General features: G+C 47.3%; 1 protein-coding gene across 6 annotated transcripts in view; it reads right to left on the reverse strand.

The window, feature by feature from the left end:
* CLMN (calmin) overlaps nucleotides 1–21,819 on the reverse strand; it is a 123,713-nt gene that overhangs the window by 33,346 nt on the left and 68,548 nt on the right. For 5 of the 6 annotated variants that reach the window (XM_044774263.2, XM_070514257.1, XM_044774265.2 and 2 more), the window contains exons 2-4: nucleotides 16,269–16,330; nucleotides 11,314–11,409; nucleotides 8,965–9,048 (exon numbers count right to left, since the gene is read on the reverse strand). In XM_044774263.2, the coding sequence (XP_044630198.2) occupies nucleotides 8,965–9,048; nucleotides 11,314–11,409; nucleotides 16,269–16,330 (242 nt within the window). Of the gene's footprint in view, nucleotides 1–8,964; nucleotides 9,049–11,313; nucleotides 11,410–13,007; nucleotides 13,172–16,268; nucleotides 16,331–21,819 lie in introns of those variants that run through there. The other variant, XM_070514258.1, reaches the window with a different exon arrangement.

Raw genomic sequence — 21,819 nt, forward strand, 5'->3', positions numbered from 1 at the left:
GGGGGCGGTGGGGCGGTGGGGAAGGACAGAGAGCCGCAGGCGACGGAGTCCTGGCCCTGGGCAGTGGGAGGCGATTTGCCCCTCTACCTGGACGGGCAGTCAGTCCTCGACAAGGCTCTGGGTAGGTTCGGTTTTTACTACTTCAATTTTACAGATGTGGAAACTGAGGCTCAGAGAATCCACATAAATCTTCCAGGATGGCAAGCCACAGCAGGACCCAGGCTCTGAACTGCCACGAGAGCCGAGGCTGATGGCGAAACTGAGTCTGCAGAGAGGCCAGCCGTTCTAGCGTCAGTGTGATGCACTTTTTTAAAAACAGCTTTATTGAGATAAAATTCACATTCCATTCAATTCACCCATTTAAAGTATACAATTCAATGGTTTTTAGCATATTCACAGATGTGTGCAAGTGTCACCACAGTCAATTTAATTTTAATTTTTTTCTTTTTGTTATGACATTAACATTGGTTTATAACATTATACAAATTTCAGGTGTATATCATTATATTTTGACTTCTGTGTAGATTACATCATGTTCCCCCACCCAAAGACTAATTACCATTATCACCATCCACATGTGCTTAGTGACCCCTTTCTGCTTCCTCACTCCCCACCTTCCCCTGGTAACCACCAATCCAATCTCCATCTCTCTGTGTTTGTTACTGTTGTTATCTTCTGTTTATGAGTGAGATCATATGGTATTTGACTTTCTCCCCCTGACTTATTTCACTTAGCATAATACACTTAAGCGTGTATACATACATGGATGTGTAAAACACATCCATGTTGTCACAAATGGCAAGATGTCACCCTTTTTACGGCTGAGTAGTATTCCATTGTGTATATATACATCTTCTTTATCCATTCGTCCCTTGATGGGCACCTAGGTTGCTTTCAAGTCTTAGCTGTTGTGAATAGTGCTGTGATAAACGTAGGGGTGCGTATATCTTTACACATTTGTGTTTTCATGTTCTTTGGATAAATAGCCAGCAGTGGAACAGCTGGATCATATGGTAGTTCTACCCTAAATCTTTTGAGAAATCTCCATACTGTTTTCCATAGTGGCTGCACCAGTTTGCACTCCCACCAGCAGTGTATGAGGGTTCCCATCTCTCCACGTCCTCTCCAACACTTGCTTCCTGTCTTGTTAATTACAGCCATTCTGACGGCCTCGAAGTGATATCATATTGTAGTTTTGATTTGCATTTCCCTTGATAGTAAGTGATGTTGAACATCTTTTCATGCGCCTGTTGGCCATTAGTATTTCTTCTTTGGAGAATGTCTGTTCAGATCTCTTGCCCATTTTTTAATTGGGTTGTTAGTTTTTTTGTTGTTGAGATGTATGAGTTCTTTATATATTTTGGGTATTAACCCCTTATCAGATATATAGTTTGCCAATATCGTCTCTCAATTGTTAGCTTATCTTTTTGTTTTGTTGATGGTTTGCTTTGCTGTGCAGAAGCTTTTCAGTTAGATAGAGTCCTACTGCTTATTTTTTCTATTGTTTCCCTTGCCTGGTCAGACCTGGTACTTGAAAAGATGCTGCTAAGACCGATGTTGAAGAGTGTACTATGTTTTCTTCTAGAATTTTTACGGTTTCAGATCTTGAATTCAAGTCTTTAATCCATTTTGAGTTGATTTTTGTGCATAGTGTAAGGGAATGGTCTACTTTCAATCTTTTGCATGTGGGTGTCCAGTTTTCCCAACACCATTCATTGAAAAGACTCTCCTTTCTCCACTGAATGTTCTGGGCTCCCTTGTCAAAAATTAGCTGTCCATAGATGTGTGGGTTTATTTCTGGACTCTTGATTCTGTCCCATTGATCTGTGTGTCTGTTTCTGCGCCAGTACCATCCTGTTTTGATTACTATAGCTTTGTAGTATATTTTGAAATCAGGGAGTGTGATACTTTCAGCTTTGTTCTTTTTTCTCAGGATTCGTTTGGCTATTCAGGGTCTTTTGTTGTTCCATATAAATGTTAGGATTCTTTGTTCTATTTCTGTGAAAATTGTCCTTGGAACTTTGACAGGGATTGCGTTGAATCTGTAGGTTGCTTTAGGAAGTATGGACACTTTAACTGTGTTAATTCTTCCAATCCAGGAGCATGGAATATCTTTCCATTTCTTTGTGTCTTCTTCAGTTTCTTTCAACAATGTTTTACAGTTTTCAGTGTACAGATCTTTCACCTCTTTGGTGAAGTTTATTCCTAGGTATTTTATTCTTGCTGTTGCAATGTAAGTGGGATTATATTCTTAATTTCTCTTTCTGCCACTTCATTGTTAGTGTAGCAACTGATTTTTGTATGTAGATTTTGTATCCTGTGACTTTACTATATTCGTTTATTATTTCTAAAAGTTTTTTGGTGGTTCTTTAGGGTTTTCTATATATAAAATCATGTCATCTGCAAATAATGACAGTTTCACTTCTTCCTTTCCAATTTGGATCCCTTTTATTTCTTTTTCTTGCCTGATTGCTCTGGCTAGGACTTCCAATACTATGTTAAATAAAAGTGGTGAAAGTGGGCAGCCTTATCTGGTTCCCGTTCTTAGAGGGATAGCTTTCACTTTTTCTCTATTGAGAACGTCAGCTGTGGGTTTGTTATATATGGCCTTTATTATGTTGAGGTATTTTCCTTCTGTACCCATTTTATTCAGAGTTTTTATCATAAATGGGCGCCGTATCTTGTCAAATGCTTTCTCTGCATCTATTGAGATGATCATGTGATTTTTATTCTTCATTTTGTTAATGTGGTGTATCACGTTGATTGATTTGGGGATGTTGAACCATCCCTGCGTCCCTGAAATAAATCCCACTTGATCATGACATATGATCTTTTTAATGTGCTATTGTGTTCAATTTGCTAGTACGTTGTTGAGGATTTTTGCATTGATATTTACCAGTGATATTGGCCTATAGTTTTCTTTTTTTTGTGCTGCCTTTGTCTGGTTTTAGTATTAGGGTAAAGTTGGCTTCACAGAATGAATTAGGAAGCTTCCCCTCCTCTTCAAGTTTTTGGAAGAGTTTGAGAAGGATAGGTATTAAGCCTTCTCTGAATGATTGGTAGAATTCACCAGGGAAGCCATCTGGTCCTGGACTTTTATTTTTGGGGAGGTTTTTGATCACTGTTTCAATCTCCTTACTGGTCATTGGTCTATTCAAATTCTCTATTTCTTCTTGATTCAGTTTTGGAGGGTTGTATGATTCTAAGAATTTATCCATTTCTTCTAGATTGTCCAGTATGTTGGCGTATAGCTTTTCACAGTATTCTTATAATCTTCTGTATTTCTGAGGTGTGCGTCGCAATTTCTCCTCTTCCATTTCTGATTTTATTTATTTGAGCCTTCCCCCTTTTTTTCTTAGTGAGTCTAGCTAAAGTTTGTCAATTTTGTTTATATTTTCAAAGAACCAGGCTGATGGCGAAACTGATCATTGATTTTTTCTACCTTTTAAGCTTTACTTCATTTATTTCTGCTGTGATTTTTATTATTTCCTTCCTTCTACCGATTTGGGGCTTTGTTTGTTCTTCTTCTTCCAGTTCTTTCTGTCCACTATTAGATTGTCTATTTGGGATTTTTCTTGTTTGCTGAGGTAGGCCTGTATTGCTATAAACTTCCCTCTTAGAACCACTTTTGCTGTACGCCATAAATTGTGACATGTTGTGTTTTCATTTTCTTTTATCTCCAGGTATTTTATCTCTCCTTTGATTTCTTCATTGACCCAATCGCTGTTCAGTAGCATTTTGTTTAATCGCCACATTTTTGTGGCTTTTCCGATTTTCTTCCTGTAGTTGATTTCTAGTTTCATACCGTTGTGGTCAGAAAAGATGCTTGGCATGATTTCAATCTTCTTAAATTTATTGAGACTTGTTTTGTGGCCTAATATTTGATCTGTCCTGGAGAATGTTCCATGTGCATTTGAAAAGAATGTGTATTCTGTGGTTTTTGGATGGAATGTTCTGTATATATCTACTTAGTCCATCTGGTCTAATGTGTCATTTAAGGCCAGCGTTTCCTTATTGATCTTCTGTTTGGATGAGCTACTTATTGGTGTAAATGGAATGTTAAAGTCCCCTACTATTATTATGTTGCTGTCTATTTCTCCTTTTATGTTGCTTTATATATTTAGGTGCTCTTATGTTGGTTGCATAGATATTTACATGTGTTATATCCTCTTGTTGGATTGTTCCCTTTATCATTACATAGTGCCCTTCTTTGTCTCTTGTTACAGTTTTTGTTTTAGAGTCTATCTTGTCTGATCTAAGTATTGCTACCTCAGGTTTCTTTTCATTGCCATTTGCCTGGAGTATCTTTTTCCATCCCTTCACTTTCAGTTTCTGAGTACCTTTAGGTCTAAAGTTTGTCTCTTGTATGCAACATATATATGGGTCATGTTTTTTTATCCAATCAGCCACCCTATGTCTTTTTTTTTTTTTTTTTTGGTGAGGAAGATTAGCCCTGAGCCAACATCTGTGCCAATCTTCTTCTATTTTGTATGTGGGATGCCTCCACAGCATGGCTGACAAGTGGAGCAGGTCCACACCGGAGATCTGAACCTGTGAACCCAGGCCTCTGAAGCAGAGTGTGTGGAACCCCAACCACTCAGCCACAGGACTGGCCCCCCACCCTATGTCTTTTGATTGAAGCATTTAGTCCATTGACATTTAAAGTAGCTATTGATAAGAATGTACATATTGCCATTTTGTTACTTTTTTTCTGGATATTTTAGTAGTTCTCTGTTCCTTTCTTCTTCTCTTGCTCTATTTCCTTGTGGTTTGATGGCTTTCTTTAGTATTATGTTGGGGATCCTTTCTCTTAATTTTTTGTATATTTATTACAGGTTTCTGGTTTGTGATTACCATGAGGTTCATTTATAATAACCTACGTATATGGCAATCTATACTAAGCTGATAGTCTCCTAAGCTTGACCTCTTGCTAAAAGCTCTACTCTTTTACTATTCTCCTCCCACGTTTTATGTTTTTTTTTAAGATTTTATTTTTCTCCCCAAAGCCCCCTGGTACATAGTTGTATATTCTTAGTTGTGGGTCCTTCTAGTTGTGGCATGTGGGACGCTGCCTCAGTGTGGCTCGATGAGCAGTGCCATGTCCGCATCCAGGATTCGAACCAATGAAACACTGGGCCACCTGCAGCGGAGCGTGCGAATTTAATCACTCGGTCACGGGGCCGGCCCCACATTTTATGTTTTTGATATCATATCTAACTTATTTTTTGTGTATGTGTATCCATTACCCTCTGATCGTGGAAATAGATAATTTTAGTACTTTTGTCTTTTGACCTTCATATTAGCTTCATAGGTGGTTGATCTGCTAACTTTACTGTATATTTGCCTTTACTCGTGGTTTTATTGTTTTGTTTTTTTTTTTTTTGATAATTTTCTTATTCCTATTTGTGGTCTTTTCCACTTAAATAAGTCCCTTCAGCATTTCTTGTAAGGCTGATTTCTAGGGGATAAGCTCCTTTAGTTTTTGCTTGTCTGGGAAACTCTTTACCTCTCCTTCCATTCTGAATGATAACCTTGTCGGGTAAAGTATTCTTGGCTGTAGGTTTTTTCCTTTCAGCTCTTTACATATATAGTGCCACTCCCGTCTAGCCTGTAAGGTTTCTGCTGAGAAGTCAGCTGATAGCCTCATGGGGTTTCCTTTGTCTGTAACTTGTTGCCTTTCATTCTTGACATTTTAATTACAATGTGTCTTGGTGTGGGCCTCCTTGTGTTTATCGTGTTTGGTGCTCTCTGTGCTTCCTGTACCTGGATGTCTGTTTCCTTCCTTAGGTTAGGAAAGTTTTCAGCTATTATTTCTTCAAATAGATTCTCTGCTCCTTTGTCTCTCTCTTCTCCTTCTGGGACACCTACAATATGGATATTAGTGTACTTGATGTTGTCCCAGAGGTCCTTTAGACTGTCCTTGTTATTTATTTTTTTTGAGGAAAATTAGCCCTGAGGTAACATCTGCCACCAATCCTCCTCTTTTTGCTGAGGAAGACTGGCCCTGAGCTAACATTCATGTCCCCATCTTCCTGTACTTTATATGTGAGATGCCTGCCACTGCATGGCTTGATAAGCAGTGTGTAGGTCTACACCCAGGATCCGAACCAGCGATCCCTGGGCCGTGGAATCAGAGTGCGCAAACCTAACCACTGTGCAGCCCCTGTCCTTGTTCCTTTTAATCCTTTTTTTTTTTTTTTTACTATTTTTTTGGTAAGGGAAGATTGGCCCTGAGCTAACATCTGTTGCAATGTTCCTTTTTTTTTCTCCCCAAAGCCCCAGTACATAGTTGTATATCCTAGTTGTAGGTCATTCTAGTTCTTCTATGTGGGATGCCACCACAGCATGGCCTGATGAGTGGTGTGTAGGTCCGTGCCCAGGATCTGAACTAGCAAACCCTGGGCTGCCCAAGTGGAGCATGCAAACTTAACCACTTGGCCACAGGGCTGGCCCCTAATTCTTTTTTCTTTTATCTGTTCAGCTTGGTAATTTCCTCTAGTCTTTCAACCAGCTCACTGACCTGTTCTTCTGTATCATCTACTCTGCTATTGAGTCCCTCTAGTGAATTTGGTTCTTTTTTATATTTTCCAATTCTTTGTTGAAGTTCTCACTGAGTTCATCCAGTCTTCTCCCAAGATCAGTGAGCATCCTTATAACTATTAGTTTGTACTCTTTGTCAGGTAGATTGTTTATCTCTGTTTCATTTGGTTATTTTTCTGTAGATTTTTCCTGGTCCCTTGTTTGGAACATATTCCTTTGTCTCCTCATTTTGCCTCTTTCTCTGTGTTTATATCTACGTTTTAGGTAGATCAGCTATGTCTTCCGATCTTGGAGAAATGGGCTTATGTAAGAGATGCCCTATGCGGCCCAGCAGTGTGCTTTCCTCTTGTCACCAGTTCCAAATGTTCCAGGAGTGTCCCCTGCCTTGTGTGGGCTACATGTGTCCTTCTGTTGTGGTAGGGTTGCTCTTGCTGCAGGTGCACAGGGAGGCTAGGTTGTCCCCCTTGTGGGATGGTTGTAATGCTCAGCGGTGTGCAGCTGCTATGGTCCCTTCAGTGACTTTCTTGAGCATGGGCAGCCCCAGTGCAGTTGGCTGGGAGGTCTAATAGCACATTCCTGTTGCAGTTTTTCTATTAAGTGGGTAGGCACCCAGTGTGGCTGGCTGCTAGGCTCAGGGGCTGACAATTGCTGTAGGTCTCCAGCTTGCAAGGCTGTTGTCAGCTCTCTCAGGATTGCAGCGTAGTGGGGCCAGCCCCGGGCATGGGAGCACACAATTGTTTCAGGTTTGGAAAGTGGGGCTGATCCTCTATGTGGCTTAAGATTGCTCCTGGCTGGCCATGAAGTGCTATGGCTTGGACGTTGCTTTTTCCTCTCCAGGAAGGAATTCCTGCCTCTTCCGCCTCAGTCAGCACTGTCCCTTGTTGTGCGTGTTCTTTTTACCCAGTTTTCAGTTCTCTCTCAGGAGTAATTGTTCCAAAAGTAGCCGCGAATTTGTTGAGTCCATGGGAGGGGGTGAGTTCAGAGTCCACCTACACGATCTTCTTGACACCGGAAACACCACAGTCAATTTTCGAATGTTTTCATCACCTCAGAAAAAACCCTATACTCTTTATCTATCACCCTCATAATCCCCCATCCCCCCTCAACCCTAAGCAACCACTAATCTATTTTCTGTCTCTAGAGATTTCCTTGTCCTGGATAATTCATAGGAATGGAATCATAGAATAAGTGGTCCTCCATATCTGCCATCTTTCATGTTTTCAAGGTGCATCCATGCTGTAGCCTGTACTGGTACTTCATTCTTTTTCATGGCTGAATAATATTCCATTGTATGGATATACTGCATTTTGTTTACCCATTCATCCATTGGTGAACATTTGGGTTGCTTCCACCTTTTGGCTCCTGTCAATGATGCTGCTATGAACTCTGCTGGGCTTGTGGCTGCCACATCTGAACTCCCTCCCAAGTCTGGGGCTTTCCCCACAGTATGGCAGGCAGAGCCAGCCCACCTCCCCCTTCAGAAGCCAAAGGTGTTTCCCCTCCCCACTTGGCAGCTGGGGTGTGGGCAGTGGTCCAGGCTTGGCAGCCCAGGCCTCTGGATCTGAACGTGTGTCATGGAGTTCATTCCAGGGCCCATGGTGGCGGCAGTGATGTCCTTCTCCCAGAGGCAGCGGGGGCAGCAGGTTGAGGGGGCACCGCAGGCCTGGCATCCCCAGGTTCCATCCCTGACTCTCCGGCCCTTCAAGTTATTCTGTGCCCTACTCAGCATCCTTCCATCCGATTCCTTGCCTGCTTCCCCCAGCCGAGGTCAGCTTCTACTGCTTCCCATCGAGAGCCCCGAGTGAATCAGATGAAGCTTCACCATCCACGCTGATGCTCAGGGTTTTCCCCAGACTAACTGGTGAAAATTAATGCAAGCGGAGCTCTGGAAATTTCACCCCTCTAGGGTTACCCCTTCTCATTTTTGAAGGACATGAATCCGAGATCAAAAGACAGAAAAAGCGAATTTAAGTCTAGAAGGTTCTACCAAAGAGGGGAGAATTTTGTAATTTTCCCCTGGCTCATTTAGCCCCTTTTCCTCTTTGCTTCTCCAACATTCTGAGTTCTAAGAGAAAGTTTCACACTCTGACTTGCTCACTGTACCCTTATTCAAAGGAATGAAAAAGAAAATGTCAACTAAGTTCTAAGGATCTGAGAGCCAGTCAGCTGTTCCGTCCTTCCCATGACTGGATGTCCATCGGAGTTTTCATCCTGACGGACACAGAGGGGCGGGGCGGGGGGAGTCAGGGACTATCGCTCCAACTGCTGGATTAGCTGAGTGAGTTCCACTACATGTAAACTTGGTTTAATTTGACCATTTTAGCAGGGTCCCCTTTACACGCTTCTTGTGCGACCAGCACTTCAAATTACATCCTTTTCGTCACAGGAAAGCCCGTGTCTACAAGATGTGTTTCAAATACTCACATTGCTATCTTCCAAAAACTTAAGTGCTTTCGCTATGTTGTTCAACCGAAAAATACGATGGGACGAGGATTTGTACTCATGCAGCTGTAACACAAAACAGAGCAAAACGAGCAGTGAAACCAACAGAGGCGCTCAATGCCCAGGGGTGCCGCTGGGTGTGTTTTTCTTATTCTGTACCTTTTTCACATGAATCTCAAGAGGAAGTTAGGGGCTCAGAGCTGAAACCCACCCCTTATTTATGGTTCCTGGGAGCTAACTCACTCGAGTTGGTGAATGGAGGGGACCCAAGTGGGTTAAACGAGGGACAGAGTCGTCAGATTTTTCTCTCGGACCCGGTTCCTGGCTTTGGATACCCCTCCCTCCTGCAGAGACCTGCAGTGACACGTCTGCTGCGCTAATGGCTTCTGTCAGGGCAGGGGGCGTCCGCTGGGGGCGTCACCACACAGCCCCTAAATCATCCTCCGAGTCCCTCCCCAACCAGCAGACGTTTCTGGTTTCTGGTCAAGAGCTTTGTGGACAGTTATCCCAGGTCTGGGCGTGGGGGAGAGAGGAGGAGAGGGCGGGCAGGAGAGAGGGGGAGGGAGAGAGAGGGAGAAAGGAAGAAGGAGACAGAGAGCGGGGGTGAGGTGAGAGAGGGGGAGAGAGAGAGGGAGAGAGAGAGAGGGGAAGAGAATGAGAGAGGAGGAGGGAGAGAGACAAAGAAAGAGAGAGACAAAGGGAGAAAGATAGAGGCAGAGATACAGAGGCAGAGAGACAGACAGAGACAAAGACAGAGAAAAAGACAGAGAGAGATGGAGAGAGGGAGAAAGAGAGAAACAGAGTGTGGCACACAGAAAGCGAGACAGGTGCTGGAGAAGCTGACTCAGCCGTCAGCTGTCAGTCCTGGGAGCAGCATCACACAGCTCATCCTGAACTGAAGCTCACTGAGGCTCCTCCAGGTGCATGGTTTACGCAACAAAGCAAACCCGTGGCGTCAGCTCCACCAGGTGGGAACCGCCAGGCAGGGCTGGTGGGGAAGAGAAGGCCTGTTCCCAGCGGGGCTCCAGAATCAAAGACTCTTAACCGAGGCCCATCAGGGACATGGCAGCATCGCCCAGTGCTCGGGCCACAGAGCAGGAGCCTGTGTTGCCGGGAACACAGAACGAGGGACTTCAATACAGTTTTTCAGGAAGCCCTTTGGGAACGACGCTGCTGGCTCATTGCTAGATCTGCTAAGAAACCAAATGCTATGTTTACTGCAACGGGTGCAGCCTTCATTGGGATTCATCACGTAACTGTGCACAGCCCCTTGGGGTGCGGCTAACGGGCATCTCCCATTTTGCTACTGGGACAGCAAAGACGGGAAGGGTGAAGGGTGTGATAAGACTCCAGCTACAATAGATCTGAGGACAGAGTAGGGGCCCTTGACTTTGAACATAGATCCGGAGAGGCCCGGCCGGGCTGAGCTGCGGGTTGGGAGAGCTGGACTCCATCACCGCACCTCTCTATTGGCCATCATGGGTCACTCAGGCCAAATCAAACACCTGACTCCAGAGCAGGGTTTCTCACCATCGACACTGCTGGCATTTTGGCCAAATCACCGTGCCCCCTCAGGGGACGTCTGGCAATGTCTAGGGACGTTTTTGGTTGTCACACCTGGGGGTGCTACTGGCATCCAGTGGGTAGAGACCAAGGATGCCGTCACATATCCTGCAACACCCAGGACAGCCCCACGACAGAGAACGATCTGGCCCAAATGTCAACAGTGCTGAGGCTGAGAAACGCTGCTCTGTGCAGGGGAGAAAGAGGACCGAACTGCACACAGCAGACACACGCAACAGGGGGACGTCTGCAAGGAGCCAAAGTGGGATTCATTCCCGCTCATGAACCTCAAGACCAGCTGCTTCAATTCAACTTCAGTCATACTTATAAGAAGGTTCTAGAAGCCAGCAGTTCTAGATTTCGCTTCGGGATGGATAATAGAATTTGGTTGGTATGAGGTCTTTCTCCTCCATCTTCCTGATTCTTAGCTATCATTCTAATTAATAAAATCACTGGTGAGCTAAACTTTAATGATCTCGTTCCCATCTATAGCCTTAAAGGACTCAGAAAAGACTGAGCATTTATTTACTTGTTTACTTACTTACTAAAGTATATTTGCTAAAAAAGAAAAAAGAAAGATACTGCTTGGTTACCCACAATATCACTCTTAGTCCCTGGGAAAGGAATGTCACCTGCCAGGTTTCCTGCCACAGGACTTACTTATGGCCAGGAATGTGTACACGCATATAGATCAGTATTGGAAAGAAACCTCCAGCACTGTTCTCCTTCGCATCTTATTTCCTCCCGACGCTTCTATGACGTACGTACCAGATTTCGCCCAGACAGGACTTCTAACAAAGCCATTAGGATTTTGCCATCTTGTATATCAATGAACAGATCTTTCACTTCCAGAGGTGGGTTGCACTGTGGAAGAAGGTGAAGAAAGCAGCCGATTAGTGACCTGTGGCATCCACACAAGAACTTCAGGGCTGCAGGTTTCACTCAAGACAAAGTGTCCAGACTTCCAGACCCACCTACAGCCGGGCAGCAAGGCCCGCCCGAGGAGGGAGTGAGCCCATGTCCCTGAAGGTGGTGCCGGGCGGGAGGTGAGCTGGAGCGCGGCCGGGGGGAGGGCGGGTGGGACTCAGCATCAGGCAGCCAACTGAACAAGAGACCCGTGGGGACCCTGCTAATCTGGGATATCAGACCCCCAAAGTAGATCACATCCACATTCCTCCTTGAGGAGAGAAAGAAATGCATGTCTTGGTTACAGCCTTCCACAGAGTAAAATAATTCTGGAAGCATGGCTCATAGGAAGCTAGCTAGTGCAAGCCCTTCACCTCAGATTTGGGGAAACAGGTTCCAAGAGGCTGGGTGGCATGCCCAGTGTTCGGTCAGGTCACCTCTCTGGTACAGTCCTGCTTCCTCGTCAGGACACACGGGCTGAACACGAGGGCAGCCTGGATCCCACCGTGATGACGTGACCCTGGTCAGTGACCCTCTTGGCCTCAGTTGGGGTGTTGGCAGGGCCCCCCACCTTCAGGACCCGCTCAGTCTCCACGGGTGCGCCTGCCTGAGGTGCCCGTTGTCACTTCATCAATATTTGGTCCAGGTCTGGAGGGGGGGCCCCTCGGCAGAGGAAGCCAGGTGGGTGGCTGCTGTGAGTGACTCGAGAGGGAGTGGAGGGTGGATGGACACACAGCGGGCCCACTGAACGGCTGATGGTCGGGAGCGGGAGAGAATTCCTTCCACCCCCAAGCGTGTAGGTCCGTCGGGAACTCAAAGGTTGAGAGGCTGATTTATATGTACAAGCTCATACACATTTCTATGTTTAGCTATCAAAGCAACACATGCTCTTTATAACAAATCAAACTAATTAAAATTGTATAAAAAAGTTAATCAGCTGAATGCCACGCCCTCTGTTCCTCCACAAATCCAGGCTTCTTGAGATGAACCAATGTTGTCTCAAGACGCACCTTTCACCTGTTCCGAGAGAAGCAACACGACTGAGTTCAAATCCAGCGTCTGCCCTCAACAAGGACTTGCCCTTGGGGGTTTTCCTTAACCCCCTGGGCCTGAGAGTCCTCATCTGCAAGGTCCCAGAGGATAGAGGCCAAAATGGAATGGGATCATGCAGGTAAAGTGTCTGCCACAGATTAATAGCACCTTCCCAGATTAACAGCATCAGTAAAACCAGCTTACTATTAAGTGGCTTCCTTCCTGCAGAGTCTTGGGGGGCCCTCTCTAGTAAGGCATTGCATCCAGGGGCTGTACACCTCCCAGCTGGAAATGTGCAAGGGGGATGTCCTCAGCTGGCCCTCCTCATGGAACGGCTCTTGAATTACCCTCTCTCAGCCCCACTTGCTTCTTGTTCTGGGTTCCCCGGGTCATTCAGTGGCAGCCCCAGTTCACCCGGGCTCTCCCCTCTTCCCGGGGGAAAAGAGAACTCTCCACACAGGATCTGGAGCATGGAGAAGGCCTGCATGGGAAGGAGGACCCCAGCTTTCCTCTCTGAGCTTCACCTGGAGAGATCCACAGTCTAGGTGACCCGATGCTGTGCCGTCCAACACGGTGTCCAACGAGAGCTTGGCTGGATGCAGCCTGGGGTCCGTGGGGCTGGCGGTAACTTATAGTCAGATGCTCCAATGAAGGGATTTGCAAACTGTTTCTCCGAACCCTGGGCGTCAGCAGAGTGGCTTCAGGGCACCCTATGGGGGCGCAGGGCGTGAAGGAGGCTGACCCACTGTACCCCCTTATCAGAGGCTCAGCTCTTATCGGCCTTTATTTAGGGTTCTAGGTAAGACTTTGCTTGAAGAAAGCTCTCTGTTGACTAAACAAGCTTGATAATAACTCCTGAATGCAGTAAGGTTAGTGCCTGCTGCCCCAGATTCTCAGGGAACAGGGTCCCGCAACGTGCATTTTTAATGAGCTCTGACCCCGGCATGAATTCTCTGTTTAGCTTTTGGAACTGGGGCCTTTGGCAACATTACAACAGTTGGGCTGGGTGCTCACTCTGCTCCTGGGTACAATGGAAGGAGGTGTTCACATAGGAGACATGGGGGTGGCGGCAACTGTAACGAGCCAGAGAGCCATGAAAAGGAAAGAAAGGCCAGAGTAAGGAAAATCTTGGAAACACGGTGGAGCTGTGGCCCTGGCACCCTCTTCCTCCGGGAAGGCCTCCTCCCCGTGAGAGCCTTGAGGGTCCGTGTTTTCTTTTCTTATTAAGGAAGGTGGCATTTCCTTACTCCTTACACGTGAGCTCCCGACCCCCCGTGAGTCAAAATACGGGGCAGTTCCACCCACAGGTGCACAGAAGAGGGCTCTGCTTCAAGGACAGCAGAGACTTTGAACCAAAAGGCAAACTATTTTCTCTGCAAACTCCCGCAGCTCCTCGGGTGCATTCCTCCCGGGCTGCCGGCGTCAGGTTACAGAGCCTCTTACGGAAATGTTATTCCTGTTAATGCGAGGCAGAAACCGTGAGACCCGAACAAAACACCCCCTGATCGATGGACTAACAAAATTCCCAGTGACCAGCCCCGACCGTGGCCAAGCCCTGCTTCTGCATTCAAGCTGGAGAATAATTTCCATTGACAGTGTCTGTAAGAGCCACCGCGGCAGCAGCACACGGGGCCTTGGCTGGAGTCCATCCTGCGAGATGGCAGGAGGAGAAATTGAAATGGCTCCAGTGAAAACACTCTCCGGGCCCCAGCCTTCCGCGGGCTTCACGAGATTGGTATGGCCAAATAAACAGAACCCCCAGGGCTTTCTTCGTGATCTAATGCCTTGGGTGAATTAAGGAATTTTTCCAGAAGCCAGAGACTCAGTAAATATTTCTGACAGCCTTCAAATTGCAGTTAAGCCCAATTCCCCAAGGCGTTCCTGGGTTTCCTTTACATGAAAGGGGGTTCTTGAGAGTCTCAAGGTTGGAAACACGGCTGTTAATTTTGCCCTGTTTATATTAGGCATCAGTTTCAGGTGCTATCTGATTTGTCTTCAGAGTGGGTGCTACCCACCTGCCCGGAAAAAGGAGGGGCACAGCCAAGGAGAAAACCCCGGATACGAGAAATGGTGACAGAGGTTCAGGGGGGTGAGTGAGCGCGTGGGTATGTGCTATGTCACCCTCTGCACTTCGCTGTATTTATTTTTTAATTAAAAAAAAAAAAAAAGAAAGAAAGAAAGACGCCATGGCTACACTCTGTCCACCAGGAGGAATTTCCAGCTACCCGGACACACATCAGGCATCAATTTAGGAGTTCAGTGAAATCAGGTTTGGGGAACGGGTTTCCTTTTTTCCAAAAATAACATGTCACTTTATGAGCACTGCCAAAACGCACCAATAGTCAAAACAAGTGGCAAATGATTTATAATGCTTCACCCATGACACACAGACTTTCACCTAGAGTTCAGGAACCTCCTGAGCCAAGGAACCCATTCGATGGGTGGGGAACAGAGGTGTGGGTGGTCCAGGGTCTGCTCGGGAAATACTACAGGCCTAAAGGTAACCTATGTGAATGAGAATTTGGATCAGGAGCTCTAAATCCTAAAAACCACACTTATTTATTTTCTCTGCTTTCTAACCATTACGATGATTTCCCCTAAGAACCTTTCTTTTGGGTTAACTCTAAGGACAGTCAATAGTTACTCCCGTACCTTTTAAGAGGAGAGGAGAGAGTAAAACACATATTTCTAAAATAATTCAAGTGGGGTACTTGAATACTACCAGCTTTAGAAAGAAATGAGAGGACTGGACTGGGTCTCTTCGGAGAACCAGGGAGTGGAATTTAAGAAGAAATGCAGAGAGTAAAACGAATCCTGATAAATCCGGCAGCCTTTAAAGAGAGAAAGACTCTCTCCTCCCCCAGCCCGGGGCAACTTAGAATATTTCCTGTCTTGGGGCCTAACTCAGTGCGCCAGGCGGCTGAGATTTCTCCCTCCGAGCTGTTTATCAGGTCCCTGCCCCTTTTCTGCTGCTCATCATTCTGTCCGCTTCTTAGGACAAGGTGGTTGAGCACTTTCGTTTTACGGTGTGTATGCACGAGAAGCTTATAGACAAAATGCAATTCAAAATGGCCCGGCCCGAGAATGTTACAAAGAAAGGAAAAGGGGGAAAGAAGGGCCATGAAGCTGAATGTGCAGAAGGCACAGGAGGAGCCTCTTTCTAGGTGGTGGATTGCAGAAGCCTTCTACCTTCTCGAAGCCTCTGTTTGCTCATTTGTAACAGAACGAGGGGTAATGAGAATCATCATGAGGCTAAAAGAGATGTGTGGTGCGCTAAGCAGGGTACCGATGCACCAAAAGGGGGAGGGGATGCTGTTGATGAATAGCAACTCTGTGTGATTTACAAGGGCACCTGGCTTTGTTGAGAGGCGTCAAGAGTTCTTGCATAAATCAATCCAAGTACTAGACATCAAGACGCCTCCCACCCCGCTGGGTTTGCATCCGAGGGCAACTGCCTCCTGCCCATAGAAAGGTCTGGATTCTTCCAACCAGGAAGGTCTTCTACTTTTGCTCATCTATTCCTGCTGAAAGACAGACCTCTTCTTCTCCAACGAGACTGAGAACCCCAAGAGGAGAAAACCACATCTTGTCTTACCTCCATGTTCCCAGCTCCAAGCTGGACACCCAGCAGGGAGAACGCACTCCGTAGATGTGTAAACGAATTAATGAAAAAAACATAACACCCCCCCACCAACACAGAGCCATCACTTCTTCCTCAGCGCACAATGAACTGTACACTCAGTTACGGACGAATCTACCACTTAGAAACTCCAGGGCCCACTTACCTTCTCTAGATGTAGATTTATCCATCGCGTAAAGGTCCTCTTCTGCACATTTTCCCTCTCAACTGAAAACAAAGAAGTGCCATGAGCTGGGCAAAAAGAAGTGTGTGCAAAATCCCGCCCTCCTCTTCCCAAGGGGAGGTTATAGGAGAAGGGCAGGCCAAGCCCTGCAGGGTCCCAAGTGTGGACGGGGCCCTTCCCAGAGGGGCATGGCAAGGGGTTGCGTGGCACCCAGAATCCATTTTCCCCAGCCTGGTCCCAGAGCATCTTAAAGAGATTAAATACCCATGAATTCAGACACACAGAACAAAATGTTCTACACAACCTAATGCGAGCATTCAGTATTTGACTCTCCAGCTTAAGAAGCACTGGTGGGAAGACACCAGTAAAAGCACAAGGCGATGGTGTGGCCAACCTGCTGGGCAGTGATGGGTCTGAGGAGCGGGGATGGAGGCAAGACGGGGCGAGGAGAAGGGGAGGTCACTGACTGGGAATTGGGATGGGGGCTCTGGAACGTGCCAGAGTGTGGCAGAAAGAATTCGACAGTCCTAGGTCGGACTGCTAGCCTGGTCATCTCCCAGCTTTGTGTCCTTGTGCCAGTCGCCTGTCCCCATGTCTGATCTGCCTCATGAAAATAAGAAGCTCACTTCCAGGTTGCCATAAAAATACCTGCATTGCTGCAAGTCAAGCTCAACACAGTTCTTGGCACAACGGCTGCCCTTTTTCTTTTTCTTTGTGGCTATTAATTTTAGCCCCAGGGGACACTCCGCGCCCTTCAGGAAGGCGGACTTCTGCAGGCGTCCGCCGCAGAGCCCCGGTGAGCAAAGAGGACAGAAACCAGACACACATCCCTTCTCCCCGGGGAGAGCGTTTACCAAACAGGCTTCTCAAGAAAGACCTCTCCTTTTCGAGGGTTACTGCCATCTATCCAGCACTAATTGTGTCCTGGACATTTTGTTTCCATTAATCTTTAAACCTGACAACACTGTCGGCAAAGTAGAAACTATTATTTTACAGATGAGTAGAACGGCGCCCAGGGAGGGACCAGGACTTGCCCAGGGTACCAGCTGGAGAGAGGAAGCACTGAGCATCACCCCCAGGTCTGTGTGCCCCCCATCAGCCAGCACCCTGGAAATGGAAGGCCTGGGTTTGAATTCCAGCTCTTTGAATTACAGCAAAGGCATCTGCAATAGTAATGACAATGATTGAAAAAGTCTTTACCGAGTGCTCGCAATGTGGCAGCTACTCATCCAGGCAGTTTACACGAATTCGCTGATTTAATCCTTACTACAAGCCTCGGAGGCAGGGCCTCTCAAATCCTTCAGATGGGAAAACTGGGGCGTTTGCCCAACGCACAATTAGTAAGGTTACTGTTCCTAATTTACAGATGAAGAAACTGAGGGCCGAATAGTTAGTAAGCAGCAAAGTTGGGACTTGGAACTGGATTCTGTGCTCTTCCCCCTCCCTCCTGAGCTCTGGACATCAGCTGGCTTGGTGCCCTGGGACCCAGAGGGAGTTTCCGCGATGGAGTGGCAGCACCAGTCCCTGGGTCTGGTTGCTGGTGAACGGTGGCAGCGCCCCCACAGCTTCAAGCTGCTACCCTCTCGGGAAGCTTCCTAGAAATGTCGGAGCCAGATGACTCCTGAATTACTAAGTTCTGGATTTTAACATACTGGAAGAACATATCACATAGGCTTAAAAACATTTCACATTTCTTTAGCAATAAGAAAATGAGAGGCAATTTATCTCCTGGGGGAGGAAAAAAGCTACGTTTTCTGTAACAACTGTAGCTCTTTTTCCCTCTCAGCCTCATTATTAGGTAGATACTGATGCCCATAAATCAAAGTTTAATATTGTGCCTTTCAATCTTTTTAATTGAAGAGCCAGCAGACAGTAATTATGCACAGAACTGCTTTTCTCTCATTTTCCTCCTTTTCTGTAAGGGAAGGTCACCAGCAAGTAGCTATAAGGATTAAAGATCTAATTCCAGGAAACTGTGTTTGGTGGGCAGGGAGAGGTGGGAGAAAGGAAAAGAAGTTGATGGAAATGAGGTAGGGAGGGAGCATCTGTTGTAGAGTCTCAGAAGATCAGAGAGATCTTTCCACCTCTGCAGCTTTTTCCATAGTACAGATGTTCCACAGTTACCATCCTTCTGTTGACGGACACAGCTATTTCCAGTTTTTCACTGTTATGAGCAGGGCAGCAACAAACATCCTCGTACGAGCGCCTGGCACGCGGTTCTTTGTGCACAAGTGTACGAATATAGTTCTCACGCTTGACAACTGAGAGAGGAACTGCTGGGTCTCGGTGGTAGGCACATTTAAAATGTTAATAGCTACTTCCAAATTGCCCTCCCAAAAGGCTGCCCCAGTTTATACTTTCACCCCCACCTGTCTTTAAACAAGTTTATGGGGATTGTAAAGTATTTACACACACATTCAAACCCTCAGGCTGGTTTTCCATATGGCTTCAGAGAGAGCAAAGTTTGTATCCTGAAACAGAAGTGCATTCAGTGAAAGCCTGAGAGAACGTGGGTTGGGCTGTTAGTTTAATGGTGTTGAAGGGTGTAAATGAGGAAGTGGGTGTTCGTTAGTCTATATATGCCTCATCTGTCTGTCTACCCGCCCAACCCATCTGTCCATCTGTCCCCCATCCATCCATCTGTCCATCCATCCACCCATCCATCTGTCTGCCTGTCCATTCATCCATCTATCCATCTATTGGGCCGTCCATCCATCCTCCCAGCTGATACTCATTGAGGGATTACTCTTTGCTGGGACTATGCCAGACCCTGTAGGCAAAATCAGAGATGAAAAACCAAGTATTCATGGAATCTGCACTTCAAGAATTCACAGCCATGCAGGAGAGAGAAAACACGGATGCCACAAGGCACATATGCAAGAAGAAATGAACTAGACATTTCAGGGGCTGACAGGATGGGAGGGAGACATTTCAGACCTCATGGGGTATTCCTCCAGGGCCCCTAAGAGGATCCCATGGTAGAAGTGGGACATGGAGGGGCTCCTGAAGGCAAAGACAGCATGCTACCTCTGCCCTGATCCAGAGCCATCCTCTGGGCATCTTCCCTTCCAACCCAGCCAAGGCCAGTGGGCGAATCTGGGCACCAAGCAGCTTCAACAGCAAAGCTGACCCATGAGAGGGGAAGGTGATGACTGAAGATACCAGGGGACCGTGAGACTAAAACACAAACAGCAGATGAGTCCCAAACTGAACTAGGGTAGGGAGACAGTGTTTTCTGGCCCTGAAACTGGGACACATGGCTCAATACACTGGAGAGAGAGACTGAGAGTTCAGCCTGCCCCAGAACATCCACCGGAGAGCCACACGCCATTAGCCGTGCGACCTTGCACAAGCTCATGACTTTCAAAGTGCCTTTGCCTCAGTCTCCCCTCTAGAGAATGAGGATGACTGTGCCTCCCGCACAGGAATGCTGTGAAGATGGAATGGGATCACCCCACAAGGGATCCCCAATAGCTGTTCCATCAGGGCCACTTCCCCGCCCCCCAGTCACACAGCACGCCCTGGACTTGGGGTACTTTGTCTGGCGTCTGACGCTCTTTCACAGCCTTCCTTCTCCATTTCGGATGCCCACCCCCCTCCCCCAGGTCTTTCCTACTTCTGGCCTGCCAAGACTCCATAAACTTTATATAGTTTCCATAAATCGCATGGCCGCTTTTTTCCACCACACCTATCACGTTGTAAAGGTGTAGGGAACCATTTCCCTGGAAGGGTCTGGCCTTCTCACAGAGTGTTTGGGCCCCCGACTCCCGTGTGGGTTTCCTGAGCAACAAGAGGGTAATAATAGCGCCATAAAAGCCCCATCCCGGCTCTGCCTGGCCGGCCAGGGTGCCCGCAGGCAGGGGAAGCGTGGAGGAGGAGGAGCAGCTCATCGGGCCCCGGACTCCAGGGATGCAGACAGAAAGGGAGGCCGAGCCTTCTGGCCCAACTCCATCATCCCAAACTCCCAGGCGAGACTTTGGCCCCAGCTTTGCCAAGAATAGACAATGTGAAAATGGGAGGTGTGACATTTGTCCCTTCTCCAGGCCACCAGTGGGCGGCTTAGGAGTTGGAAGGCACAGAGATAAAACAGATGCATTTACACCTGTGGCCTCCTTTCCCTTGGTCCACATTTCCCTCAAACCTACTTTCTATATACTATTTCCTCTATGAGAAAGGAACCCATGAGAAAGGCTTGATGGCTTTATCTGTTTATAAAAGTTATATGCTCATTATAAAAAATGAGAACTATATCTAAAATCTCTTGAAATCTCGTTATACCTGGAGATCACCACTACTGAAATTTTATGGACCATCCTTCCAGAACCACACACACACAAACAGGCACACCCACGGAGCTAAGGCAGGTACACCACTTCATTGTGATCAGTAAGTGATCCAGCGTTTCTCAAAGCATCGACCATGGACCCCTAACAGGAGGAGCCTCTAGGGGGAGAGCTAAAATGCTAATTCCTGGACCCCGTCCAAGACCTACTGACTCACACGTTCTGGGACCTGGGAGTATGCATTTAACCAGCTTGGCGGGTGATGACGGCTCATGGTTTGAGAAGCCAGGTCTTAGTGGGAAGAGGCAGTTGGCACAATTCTTTGGTCATCTGTGGGCACAGTAGAGAATGCAGTGGGAGAATGCATGTCACTTGGCGTAGAGGAAAGAGCAGGCAGTCTGGACCAGGCACAGGGGCTCCACTGCAGACCAGGTGTGGACGGGGATAGGACGCCCGGGCTTGCGGTGATGATTAAGCACGGTATCGCTCAGCGGTACCGGGCAAGAAAGAAGTCCTTCCCTTTCCTTCTCTGTCTGGGGGCCCCTCCTGATAATGGCTGGAGTGCTGAATTCATAAAGTTGGGGGCTCCAATTCTCCTGAGAGGGGAGTCAGAGTTCACCTAGGAGGACCGCAAACCAGAATCCCGCAGGGAGGCCTTATCCTCTGATGTCCATCCAGACGGGGCAGTTGGGAGCATCTGTTTTCAGCTCCAAAAGCGCTGCCTGGGCGAAAGGAGGGAGGCACACGGGGCAGTATGGCTCATCTCTAGGCATGCCAAGACCTTAGCCCAGGGCAGGGCAGGTCGTAAGTGCTTAACAAATGCACCTGTTGTTAGCACTGCTAACCTAGCACGAGCTCGGGAACTTTTCCGAGGTTGAGCTTCTTCTCTGTTAACATGGAGACAACGCCTCCCTTCACCAAATGAGATGATGATGCCCCTGTGCCGGGTGCACCAAGGAGCTCGGGAGACAGACTCATCCGTTCTCACCGTTCACGGCGCCTCCTGCACACAGACGCTGGCCCTTCGGACGGCTCTCCTTCAGCAAGTCCTCACAGAGCCCAGCTCCTCTATACAAGGCCACCTGGCAGCCACGGAGGCTGGGGGAAGCCACCTGGCTCCTTGCAGCTGGGTCCGTGCTGGGGAGCGGGTGACAGAGGCCACAAGGCAGGGTGCATCCCATCTGGACCCTGGTGGGGTGTGTGGGGGGGTGTCACACACCCACGACTAGGACAGCAAGGTCATCTGGGGC

The sequence above is a fragment of the Equus asinus genome, chromosome 7 (assembly GCF_041296235.1).
Source record: "Equus asinus isolate D_3611 breed Donkey chromosome 7, EquAss-T2T_v2, whole genome shotgun sequence".
Taxonomy (NCBI): domain Eukaryota; kingdom Metazoa; phylum Chordata; class Mammalia; order Perissodactyla; family Equidae; genus Equus; species Equus asinus.